This window comes from Ictidomys tridecemlineatus, chromosome 4, assembly GCF_052094955.1.
Source record: "Ictidomys tridecemlineatus isolate mIctTri1 chromosome 4, mIctTri1.hap1, whole genome shotgun sequence".
Taxonomy (NCBI): Eukaryota; Metazoa; Chordata; class Mammalia; order Rodentia; family Sciuridae; genus Ictidomys; species Ictidomys tridecemlineatus.
Genome location: NC_135480.1, coordinates 80,033,027 through 80,045,875, shown reverse-complemented (window position 1 = coordinate 80,045,875; position 12,849 = coordinate 80,033,027). Strand labels below are relative to the sequence as shown.

Genomic DNA, 12,849 nt, shown 5'->3' with positions numbered 1-12,849 from the left:
TATAAGTACATGAAAAGAGTCCATTCTTTTCACTATAGAAACAGTTTTCTCATAAGATTTTATTTCACACACACACACATTATTTTCTTGGATTAATTAAGGAAAGACCTTCTATAGTTTGAGAAGATTAAACAGTCCCATTTCCCCAGACTTCTCAGCATTCATATTTGTATTTGTTTGAGTGAACAGAAATACAAATGTACCTATATTCTGTGTATATGACACTGCTCCTTCACAGGGTATACCTCCAGGGTCCCCAGATACTCACTGCACAACCTAAACCCAAATCCTTTCCCTCCCTTCAATACACATATTCATAACCAATTCAAAACATACTCAAAGACACTGTTCTTTCCCAATGCCTTTAGAAGCTTCAGTAATGGATCTCTTTCTAAAATAATGTTTTCTAATTAAATTAAAAATATAATCACCCAGATCTTGGTCTACAAGAAAAATTCATCACTAAAAACAATCTGGGCTCTTTGGAGACTCCAGATGTGGAAACAGGGAGGTCACAGTGAGCCTGGGTCATACCTGGGCTAAAGAACAAAGATGTGCTCAAGAAGCAATGAGAAAATAGAGCCAGCTTGAAGTCTGCTGTTGATAAAAATTTCAGATACTGCAAACATCAGAAGAAAAAGAATAATGACAATAATTGACTAAGACTGAATAAATAAAAATTCACTAATCTACAATTATGGTCACAAAGGGAAGGGAAAAAAAGATTTTCCAGCACTGTGATAAGCACAATAAAACTTTACTCCAAAATTTGGTAAAGGGAAAGACAAATTTACATCTGTATTCTTAAAAGGAGCTCAAGTTCACGCCCATTGATAAGAGAAATATTTCTTTTATGAAATAGAATAAATGCAGGATGACAATACCAGCCAGGTTCCGAAGTGTTACCTCACAGAATACGTGGTAACTGAAAAGGGAAAATTATGCCTTTTAGATAGACATACTTCATAGTCATCACTATAACCTACTGATCAAACTTAGAATCATTAATAGGAAAGCAACCGCCATTCTGTACTGCCTGAAGTGACATCATAAACTACACAACATTACCTATACAGTTCTTGCAAAATATAATCAAGCTTTTAAGCCTACCTCCAGTTTAATGGAAATACAGTGCATAAACCCATGTGGAAATAAGACAAGGGCAGAATATGTGAAACTAGTTTAGTCTCTTCAAAAGTCTAAAACAAATAAGTTAGCAAGAGCTGGGGTAGATAATGCTGTAGATAAGAGAAACAAAAAAAAGCAGAAGCAATGTTATAACCAAGATAGACCCTAATTTTAAAAAGAAAAAGTTATAAGACTAGAGAATTTAGGGCCAATCAAAAAATAGTGATATGGATTGCATATTAAGTGATATTAAGGAATTAATGCTAATTTTCTGAGTGATAATGGTATTGTGATTATATAAGAGAATATCCTTATAAGAAGCATGTTCAAATATTTAGGGTAAAATATCACCCCTGTATTTTACATTAAATGTGCAAATAGTTACACTTATCTACTTAAAACCTGTATATAAAAGGTATTAACTGTACTCTAAACTTCTATGTATTTGAAAAATTTTCATAATAATTTAGAAAAAAGAACAACCACATATTTACGTATAATTCATACCTACCAAAACACTTACACAGATAACATTGTTTGATTTTTATAAATTTTTGATCTTGGCATTTTATGAACATTAGAAATTATAACAAAAGTAATCAAAAGGCATCATGGCTAAAACACTGCTTGTGTTTTTAGCAGCATACATGGTACTGAGGGAGTGGCTGAAACATGACTCTTCCATCTGAACCCTATTGGATCAAATGTTTACATGGCAGATGGTTCATCATAAAAGCATGAAAATAGGGCTGGAGTTTTGGCTCAGCAGTAGAGCACTTGCCTTGCATGTGTGGGGCCCTGGGTTTAATCCTCAGCACCACATAAAAATAAATAAATGAAATAGAGTTATTGTGTTCAACTACAACTAATATATATTTTATATATATATAAAAAATATATATAAAAGATAAACAAATAAGTATAAGCAAGAAAGTAACAAAATTAAAGACCTAAGAGAATACCTTGTACTATGCTGATGACATGCACATAAAATATACTTGAATATACAACTGAATTAGACATCCCTAAATTTCTCTTTTTTTTTCTTCTACTTATATTTTCAGACAAAAATAACTATGTATATCAAAGTAGCTAATTCAATAATCACTATAAGCTAATATAAACAAGGGACGAAATACTTTAAAAAATTAATTTCTTCTTGGCTCAATAAACTTTTTTTAAAAAATGAGTTCCAATCACAAAAGCACACATTTTACTTCCATAAATCTTTTCCATTATCTCATAATCTGAGGAAATTTGAAATACTTATCTGAACCTTAATTTATCCATGAAATGGTGACTATAGTGAGCCAAATCCAAAATGTGGGAACATCTATATGACAATTTATGTTGTTTCTTTTTCATTAAATAAAGCACATTAAAAATAAAAATGATGCCCTTGGGTTCAATTCCTGAAACCAAAAAACAAATAAATAAATAACTGAAAATCCAAATAAAATAAATAAATAAAGAATAAAAAGGTGCTATGCACAGTGGCTTGTGCCTATATTCCAGCTACTCAGGAGGCCAAGGCAGAAGGATTCCAAGTCTGAGGGCAACCTGGGCAGCTCAGTGAGACCTTGCCTCAAAATAAAATCTAAAAAGGATTAGGGATGTAGCTCAGTGATACAGCACTTGCCTAGCAAGTACAAGGCTTTGAATTCAATCTTCAATTACCATTCAAAACATACCAGAACTATTAATAATTTTTTGAAAACCAAAACCATTATAATTTTTCAAATAAACAAAAAACTTTGAGACCATTGAGGAAAACTGAACATACCCTGAACATTACAAAATATTAGGGAAAATAGCAATATTATGTTGTTTTTTAAAAAATAAAGTCCTTATATATCAGAAATACATACTGAAGTGTTTATGGGTGAAATGGTATGTACGGTTATTTTAAAATACTCCAGTTATACTTATGCATTATTTGTACAATTAAGTTTAAACAAATGAAAATTATTTTGAACTCCATTGAGTTTTAACAGCAAAGTATTATCATAACCTAGTTCCCCCCAAAACTCAAAGTAATTCACCTCGAAAAGAGTTGGAGGAGGTGGTGGCCGACTTGTAATTTTAGCAGATCTCTTTTTTTCCACAAGCAAAGCTTCCTTTCGAGCTTTTATATGCCTTAAAAAACAAAAAAAAAAAGAGAGAGCGAGATCAATTAATTAATCATCAATTAATCTCTAAGGTAATATCTCAGGGTTAAAAATAAAAAAGTCAGAGGATCTCTACAAGTCCTACAGTCTGATACCACAGGCTCAGCATGCTGTTTATACACATTGGATGTGTATGACAACATTTACCAATAAAAGAGGACTATCTAAAAACATAAGCTCCACAGTGTAGACCAACGCAACAAACATTTAATGTTTTTTAGAACAGTTTAGAGTTAAAGCTAGAAATGTTGTATAAAATGACCACTGCTGACCAGTAATAGGTTCCTTCTTACGGCATACAAAAAGTACTAATGACTTTCAGAATCTATAGTCTCTACCACTTTCAAAATTTTTTCTCCCCCTAGTACCATGGATGAAGCCCAGAACATCACACATTAGACAAGCACTCTACCACTACATCTCTAGCCTTCTTTTAACGTTCTTAATTTACACTGATTTTTATTCCTCTTTTACATCAGTCAAATAGATTTTGGTTGATGTGTACATTCTGAACCAGTTATATATTTCTCCAGAAACTTCGCAACCACTACAACACTCAAAATGTTCAGATTACAAATTAGAAGAGAAAGCTCATTCATTATTAAGTTTACCTCAGTAAACCACTGTCCACTGTATCACACTAGTTAGCACCCATTTCTAGCCATACTAGTTTTTGAAAATTAATACATTACCAGGTTTTTTGTTTCGTTAATATTTCTTTTTGGTTTTTCTGTACTTTCAGGGCCTCTTGATGCCTTATGTCTGCTTTTCTTTTCCTTTCTGCTGCCCGACGTGCCAGAGCATCTAAATCAGGTTCCTAAAAGTATGCAATACTTAAAATGTCATGTTAAACAAGATTAGTAGAAATGCAACTGTTTGATTTCAGAATAAAAATGACTTTTTAATTTTGGCATACTTCCTTACACACTACAGCAAAATATTCAGTGGTACCACTGACAATATGCTGTATCAGGAAGGACTAAATATAGAAACAACTGAATTTAAAGCTAACATAAGCATTTAACTTATATTACAAAAAGAGACTATCAAAGTACTAGGACAAGGATTAAATTAAATAATAAAAGAATCCTTTAAAATTAAAATGCCAAGCTGTGGTAACAAAAGTGGTTACTAGCCAGAGCAAAAATCATGAGATGCCACACAAATGACTAAGGTTGGGGGAAAACTGCACAAAAGCACAAAGTTAATGATGGCAAACATAGAGCTACAAAAATATGATCTCTGAACTTAATGCTAAAAACACAGACCAAAACTAGGACCAAAAATCAGACTGCCTGCCACGTTATATAAAGATATTTCTTTTTCTCATTAATCTTTATCAAAGATTTATCTTCTTTGGAACCAGCCTGTTTATTGTAGGACTGATTCTGAAATGGCAAAGTAATATTTTCTAACCACAGACGACAGTAAACAAATCAAAATAAATTTAGGAGGCAGTGTTAAATACTGAATAAGATCTACCTTTCCTTTCTGCAAGTCATCAAAAAATTGTTATTATTTGTGAATGAAATCCAGGGATATGTAATACACCCAACCATACATGTTTAGAGGTATATAAGGAATGACATTGAAATTAGAAATCTAAATTTATTCCACTGAATCTGTCCAAAATGCTTGAGATAAACAACTTCTGATTCATAAGGTGATTATTTAATTTATACATGTAAGAAAGAACTGGAAGAAAATACTGCTAATTTAAACATCCCAGAAAGATATATTTTACTTGACCATAACTTATTAGGGGAAAGACAGTACTATTTTCAAATTAAATTAAATTGATTAAAAACAACAACAACAACAACAACAAAAAAAAACAGCAAGCTCAGGCTGCCCAAAACAAATTGTATACGTGAAAATATTTTTATAACCCAAGCATTCAACAAATATAATTCACTTTTAACTGTCATTACTGCCACAATCCGATAGTCAAAGAAGCTCACTCACATTTTCTTTGGCCTGTCGATGTCCCTCTCCCATATTTCTTAAGCTTGCCAAATACAATTTTTCCAAGTTTCGTATTTTCTGAGTTTGTGATTCTTTCCATTCTGTCCTTAGCTCCTCTGCCAAACGAGTAAAGTGCTGATTTCTCCTCTGCTTTACATCTTCTCTTATCTGTAAGGCAATATCCTTTTCTTGTTCTCGAACCTAAAGAATGAACATTTAATGAATTATGTGAAGGAGGCTTATTGAAACTCTTTTGAAAAGCTATCTGGAAATAGGAACTCAAATGAATTCTCTTCAGGCCCATCAATTCTTCTGAAGACTCATCTTAAGTTCTTTGTAGAAGAGAAAATCCTAACAACGTGGAAAAAATAAGAATCAAGACTACTTCAAAGGCCTTTATTTGTATTGTTTTTCTCCCCTACACCTCTAATGGAACTGCTACTATCACTCTAATAACCTATAAAAGGTTAAAATGGTAAGTATGATTTAATGAAATTCACAGCCCAAAGAAGCAGAGATAGAGCCAGATGAGAACTCCATTTCTGTGGTACATCATCACCAATTCTAGACAGAACAGCATGCTTCACAAAGACTTACCTATTCTAGACCTCTAAAAAAGAACAATCTACAATTTCTATTAAATTTGTCTCAAAAACAAATAATTGTTTCAACAAGTCTTCTGGGAAATCACTCTATGTTATGTTCTCATCTGCAGACAATAGATCATTTAAAAATATTTAAAGACCTATTTTCTAATGTTCATTTAATCAAATAATACCTATCTTCCAACTATCCCCAAAATATTTACCATATCACCATATTTTTCAAATGTTTCAAAAATAGTTAATATGAAAGAACCAGGGCTTTTTTTTTTTTTTCTTTTTTTAACTGCCAGAAGAGGCTCTTAAGTGCAATTAGGACATTCTGATGCAAAATCAAAACAAAACATAAAAACCTAAACACTTTGTAGAGACAAAGAAAGACTTTAAAGCTTTATTCAGAAGAAATCATACCTGTAGCAACCTTAGTTTTCGTCTTCTTTCATAATCTTCCTTCAAAATTAAGGCTTCCTCATTGGGACTCAATCTCAGCTTGCCAGCATTTACCTTTCTTTTCATTTCTGTATACTTCAAATGTAAAGGATCTGAAGTTTTTAAAAAGAAAAATGTCTATAAGGATATATGCCATTGAAATAGAGCAGCAAGGATTAAAATAATTTTAAAAATTCATATTTATAGAGGGCTGTATATAGGCAAATAAAATAAATTTTCCAACTTGTTTGCAAAGAGCAATTATAAACCCAGCACTTAGATCAGTGCTTCTCAGAGGTGAGGGAAAAGACCTGACTTGTCCTTGATGAATATTTTCCAGAGTTTACTTAGTTTAAATGTAAAATAGAAGAAGATTTAAAAAGATGTGTTGGCAGAGAACAAATGTTTCCATAATATAGTTTAATACTTTAGAACTCTTGACAACCTGTTGAAAACAGTGAGACTGGTATACCATAGTAAAGGGCTGCTGGTCACTTGATTCAGCTCCCAGTTTCTTGTTTATCTCAATTACAAAGCATCACTGTATCTGATGGGATCACATCAATTCCATGGGCCATACAATCCGATAAACAATTCATCAATAATACAATGGTGTGGTTTTTAAATGGATGACTATTTTTAAAAATCCTTTCTAGAATAATTGAATGTGTCAGTGTTTCTATTTCCGGGTGTATTTTCTTTTAATATCTATCTTATTTATTTATTTTAGTTGTTGATGGACCTTTATTTTTTATTTCTATGCTGTGCTAAGAATCAAACCCAGTGCCTCGCACATTCCAGGCAAGCACTCTACCACAAAACCACAAACCCAACCCCATTTCCTGGTATATTCTTCTAAAACTATTTTTATACTCAGGTAGGTAATCTCCCACTCTTCCCCAGTTTTTAATATACCTCTATATGGATAAAATGGATGGGGGGGGAGTTAAGAATCTGTAGACTGTAGAATCTGAAAACCCTTAAGTAATTCTGATATCAACTTGTTCATGTTACTACCACTTCGAAAAATTATACACTTAACCTCAATGCAAAACCATGTTTTCATCTGAGACACGTCAACACTTCTCAACTCTCTTCACAATAATCAGGGAGGTAAACTGTATTAATAGATAGAACATCTTTCTAAAGCTGGCATAAGACTAGCTTCCTTCATGAAGCTGCCCTCTAATAATTCCTGCTCCACTCATTCACTCACCCCTAACTTGCCCAATGGTAATATATATTTTCTATACATTTATATGGGACTGAATTCTATATTGTTTAGGTATGACCTACTCCAGTTTTCTGTTAATTACAGTCTGCCACTTTATGGATCAAGATTCCTAACAATTGAAGGATGGTGTTATGATCTAAAATATGCTAATATTCAAATAAATATGAAAAATAAAAACTATTTCCTGTGCTATGAATGATAGTCTTCTCAATCAGGTGCAAACAGAATAGAGGCTGGCAAACTATGGGTTTAATACTTTTTCTGTGAATTCTCCATCAGAATGTAAACTCAGTGAAGACATATAGTATTATTTACTGTTTCATATCCATAGTCTAAAAACAGTGTCTTGAACCTACATAGGTACTTCAGTAAGTATATTGACTGAATGACATTCAGCGAATTAATTCATGTAAAGTACTACATAAATACAGTCAATTAGGATCTTTCACAGGATTCTTGCACCTAAAAATTTTTTCCAATGCATCTTAGTGATTTGATACTCCCAAGTGTTTAGTAATGATGAAATGCTAACTATCTCATCTTATACATGTTTTAATCAGCTTTCTCCCTGCTGTGACTGAAAGACCCAATCAGAAAAACTATAGAGGAGGAAAGGTTTACTTCGGGATTCAGGGGTTCAGTTCATAAGTGGCTGGCTTCATTACTCGGGGATCTAGGTGAGGCAGTACATCATGGTGGAACAGCATGGCAGAGGGAAGCAGCTCTCTTGAGAGACATGACTCTGCAGATACAAAATATGTACCTCATAGCCATGCCCCTCAATGAACCACTTCCTCATACCTCACCACCTCCAGCCAACACCCAGTTAATCCCATCAGGGATTAATTATCTGATTAGGTTAATTTTATAGTCCAATCATTTCTCCTCCAAACCTTCTTGCATTATCTCACACATGAGCTTTTGAGTGACACCACATCTAAACCATAACAATACCCAAAGAAATAAAGGTCTCTGGGTTAAAGGACTTGCCTAAGTGACAATATCTAGTGGCAAAGCTAAGAAAATCTGGTTTCCTTATTCCATTTGGCTTCTTGACTTTCTGATATGTGGACTGAAGAAGGTTTTATTTAAGTTGTTGTTTTTTATGAGGGAGGATGAAGAATAAGAAGTATGGGGAAAAAAATGAGTAAGACTAAATTTAGTCTTCCACATGTGTCTTTTTTAATTTATCTGAAAAATTCACTCATATTCAAACTATTATAATTAATTATTGGTAAATCTCAAAATATGACTGGATGGAGAAAAAGAAAAAGAAAGTGTGTGTGTGTGTGTGTGTGTGTGTGTGTATAAAAATAATTTTAAAATGTCACTGAATGGAAAAAAAAAGCCAGATACAAAAGAGAGCATATAATAAAATTCCATTCATATTAAGTTCAAAAACAATGAATTCAAGGCAAATCCATAAGGACAGAGGTTAAAACAGGGATTACCTTTGTGGAAATTAATGACTCCAAATGGGACACAAAGGAGCCTGCCTGTAGTATTCTATATTTTGATGTGTATGATGGTTAAACAGGTATACAAATATGTAAAAATTCCTCAAATGGAATGCTTAGATCTGGGTATTTTATTCTGAATTACACTCTAATATAAAAGGATAAAACTAATTTTTCATATTCTTTTTGAGTATTCATCATCATTTGTCAGAGGATTATAGTTATTTTTATCTAATCACTTTTTTCATGAATAATTTAAAACTGTTAAAATTTATTTGAAAATAATTTTAATTACCATACACCTTTCCTCAGTTTCTACAAATGTCAATATCTTACATAACCACAACACAATGACCAAAATCAGATAATGAACACTGGCCCAATACTTTTAACTAACCTACAGACCTTATTCAAATTTTGTCAATTATCCTACTACCGTCTACTTTCTGGATCAGGATCCAATCTTAGGCATTTGGTGTTGTGTATCTGGATGCTCCAGAAAGCAGAAGACAAGATGGGATTAAATTTAGGGGAGATGCCTCTGGGAGAGAAAACAGGGAAGGAGCTGGAAAAGGCTAGAAGCACTCAGACTACAATGAAAATCTGACACTGAGTGAAGGAGAGGGGATGCTAAGGCAGGCTCAGAGACCTCTGTGGAGTTTTCTCAGCAATAGACCTCTCTTAGGTCTATTGACACTGCCATTGACACTGGCTGGGAGCATGGCCTCCATGTAAATAGAGTTTAGAATGCAAGAAATGAATGTCTGTGGGTTACTTTCTCATGATTGCCAGGTATCCTCTAATATGGGACACAGTTCCTTACTCTTTTCAAAACCCCAATATTTAAAAAAAAAAAAAAAAAAGAACACCAGCCGGTTTTTTAGTTCAGCATCCTCAATTTAAATTCATCTAATCTTTACTTGTGACTAGGCAGAGGTTGTGCATTTCTGGCAAAAACACTACATAATTAAGTTCATCCTGACCTATCAGGGATGATATATCTTACTACTTGTGATGCAATTTTGACCACTTGGTTAAGATGGTACCTATCACATGGTGCCTCCACTATATTTTTTATATTTCGTATAAGTGTCTGATATAGTAGAGGTTATATATAAAAAAAATGTTTTTCACCATACTTCTGCCTACTTACTTTAATAGCCATTGACAATTACTGTCCGAATCAATTACTATAGTGTTTAACAATAAATGTTATTTTCTATTTACATTTTTCCTTCTATGCCTACCAAATGGAATTCTACTTTGGACGTTTTCCCTGTGCTGCCCTATTTCTACTTGTCTTGTAAGATCTCAGACTGAGAATAAAACGGTACTTGGCACTTGGTAAACACAAAATATTAGACTTTCACGACGCGGGTTCAAGATCCACCGCTGCCACTTATTAGAAGACGACACAGGACAAATCACTTAAATCATTTTGGTCTCATTTTCTTAAATTGTTTAAGGGAAGTAATATCTTCCCCAACAGGTTGTTCTAGTAATTATGTGACTAACTCAATGCGAAGCCTCCAAATACATTTTGTATTAAAGACTCAAAACTGTCATTGTTTAAGTTGACTCTGTGACAGAATACCAGAGAAATTTAAGGGTGGCAGACCGCAAAAGAGATCTGCTCTGCAGAAGACGACTCCAAACAGCTACCAGGATTCAGACTACATCCACAAGTGATTTGCAGGAAGTGGCAGCAGCAAACACCCCCAGCCTCCCACCCCGCGGCGTGGAAGCTCAGGGGCGGGGGAGGCAGCAGGGGAACCCCTTGAGAACCCGCCCCGGGAAGGCGCGCAACGCCACTCGTGCAACAGGGCCGGGAGCAGCCCGGGCCGCACGCGTCTCCTATCCCGTGCGCTCAGTACAGCCGCAGCCCGACGGCAGCCGAGGCCCGCTGACTGCCGACACCTGAGATCCGCGGGCCGGGCTGCAATCGGGGACTTCCTTCCTTGGGTGCACACCCCCAGCGTCTGGGCTTCCGGGCGTCGTGCATACCCAGGGCGGCGGGGAGACAGGTGCAAACCCTCACTCACCTGTGAACCAGGAGCCCGAAGCCTGCAGCCCCGGCTCAGAAGAAGCCGACTCCAACAGCGGCGGCCGACCAGCTTCCCAACAGCCGTTTGTGCGCCTGCGGAGCGGCCATCGCCAAGCCCTCGTCACTTCCGTCATTCAAACCGCCCGCCAATGGCGGGACCAAACCGCGGAATCCCGCCCGCTTCTGCCCCTGTTGGGGCCGCCGAAAGGCCGCGCCTGTTGGAGCCCCGCGCAGGCGCGCCAGTAGGCGCGCCTGCACGCGCGGCCCTACGTAGAGGCCTATTATTTCTCAGACCTACTAGGACTTGAGGGCTTACTTTCCTTCTCAGCGCTCGCTCCTTTCACAGGTCCCGAAACGGAAGTCCTGAAGGGGAAGCTATTTGCCCAGAGCTATGGGAGTGACTTTGGTGTTAAGATTTCATCTTGAAGGTGGGCTATCTGGACAAAGGGATGAATTCCAGAAATATTTAGGAAACAAAATTAACAGTACTGGACAAACGATTACATGTGGGATTGAGGGACAGTGAAGTTACTCTCACAGGCCACTAGCTTGTGTAGCATTGTTGATTACTGATTGTCAAGGAAGCAATCAGAAATGGTAGTTAAGTGGACACGATAATGAGCTCAGGTCTGTACATTTTGGAATTCATGTGCCTTTGGAACATCTAACAATGTAAAGTAGATAAATGCGTTCAGAGAGCGTCTACAGAAATAACTGGTTTAAGCATATACGGGTTTTATTTTGTGAGTAAAACCAAAAGCTAGAGGAGTGGATGGAGCGGATCACTTCAGAAGAATCTGCAGCATGAGAGGCATTGACCTAAGAACCAAACCAAAGAATACCAAACTTAAAGACAGGAATTGAAGGGAGGAACTCTCAAATACACAAAGAAGAAATAGTGTGATCCCATCTCAGATTTATTGACTAGGAAGCTGAGAGTTTCAATGACTCGGCCAAAAGAACATATACGTAAAGAGTGGAACTAGGACTAGAATTCATGTTTCTTCCCAAATACTTGGGTTTTTCTTCCCTGCCCTCCATCTGTCACATTTATCTTGATGAATAATTATATTGATTCAGACTTACCCTTCCACACCCTAGAAGATGTGCCTATTATTTCATGTTTTGGCTAGGTTTAGTGCAGGGCCATGATTTCCAAAAGCACTCTGCAGTTTCCCCATCAGGGTATTTGTGAGTTCCTATTGAAATCAGCTGTTAAGAGGCTCTCCAATGAGTAAACTTTGAGTCCCTTGAGAACTGTGAGTGGATTTTGTTCAGGTGCCTGGCATATAGACCTTCTCCAATGTTTGTCGACCAGCTGATGAATGAACAAATTATATGCTCTACATCCCTGCTGGCATCCTGGGAAGAAATTCCACAAATGGAGATATGAATGGAGACTTGTTCTGTTTTAAATAGGAGGCAATGAGGAATCAATGGCCAGTGGGCTTAGAGTCAGAATGTCTGGCTTAGCATCATAACCCATACTTTCTAGCAGTGGGACCTTAAACGAATGACTCTTATTTTCTGTTTTGGTTCTCTTCTCCTCCCCTGACCCCTTTTCCTCCTTTTCTTTTTCTTTTTGTTTGTTTGATGCCCACTGAGCTCCATCCCCAGCCCTTATTAAATTTTGAGACAGGTTCTTGCTAAATTGCTGAGAGTCTCAAATTTGCTATCCTTCTGCCTCAGCCTCCTGAGTTGCTGGGATTACAGGCATGGACCACCATGCTCTGCATCTGTTTGGGTTGTTTATTGCTGCAACCAAACTACCCTGGAATGTCCAAAATGATTCACTCATGTCAGATGACCGTTGACATTGGCT

The 12,849-nt window shown here is 36.1% G+C and overlaps 1 protein-coding gene across 9 annotated transcripts in view; it reads right to left on the bottom strand.

Moving 5' to 3' along the window:
• Positions 1-11,173, bottom strand: part of Cep295 (centrosomal protein 295) — a 54,308-nt gene extending 43,135 nt beyond the window's left edge. For 7 of the 9 annotated variants that reach the window (XM_078046869.1, XM_078046870.1, XM_078046871.1 and 4 more), the window contains exons 1-5: positions 11,026-11,173; positions 6,275-6,405; positions 5,262-5,462; positions 3,989-4,113; positions 3,171-3,264 (exon numbers count right to left, since the gene is read on the bottom strand). In XM_078046869.1, coding sequence (XP_077902995.1) covers positions 3,171-3,264; positions 3,989-4,113; positions 5,262-5,462; positions 6,275-6,405; positions 11,026-11,161 — 687 coding nt within the window. In that variant the 5' untranslated portion in view covers positions 11,162-11,173. Of the gene's footprint in view, positions 1-534; positions 670-3,170; positions 3,265-3,988; positions 4,114-5,261; positions 5,463-6,274; positions 6,406-11,025 lie in introns of those variants that run through there. The other 2 variants (XM_078046872.1, XM_078046873.1) reach the window with 1 other exon arrangement.
• Between the last annotated feature and the right edge of the window lie 1,676 nt (positions 11,174-12,849).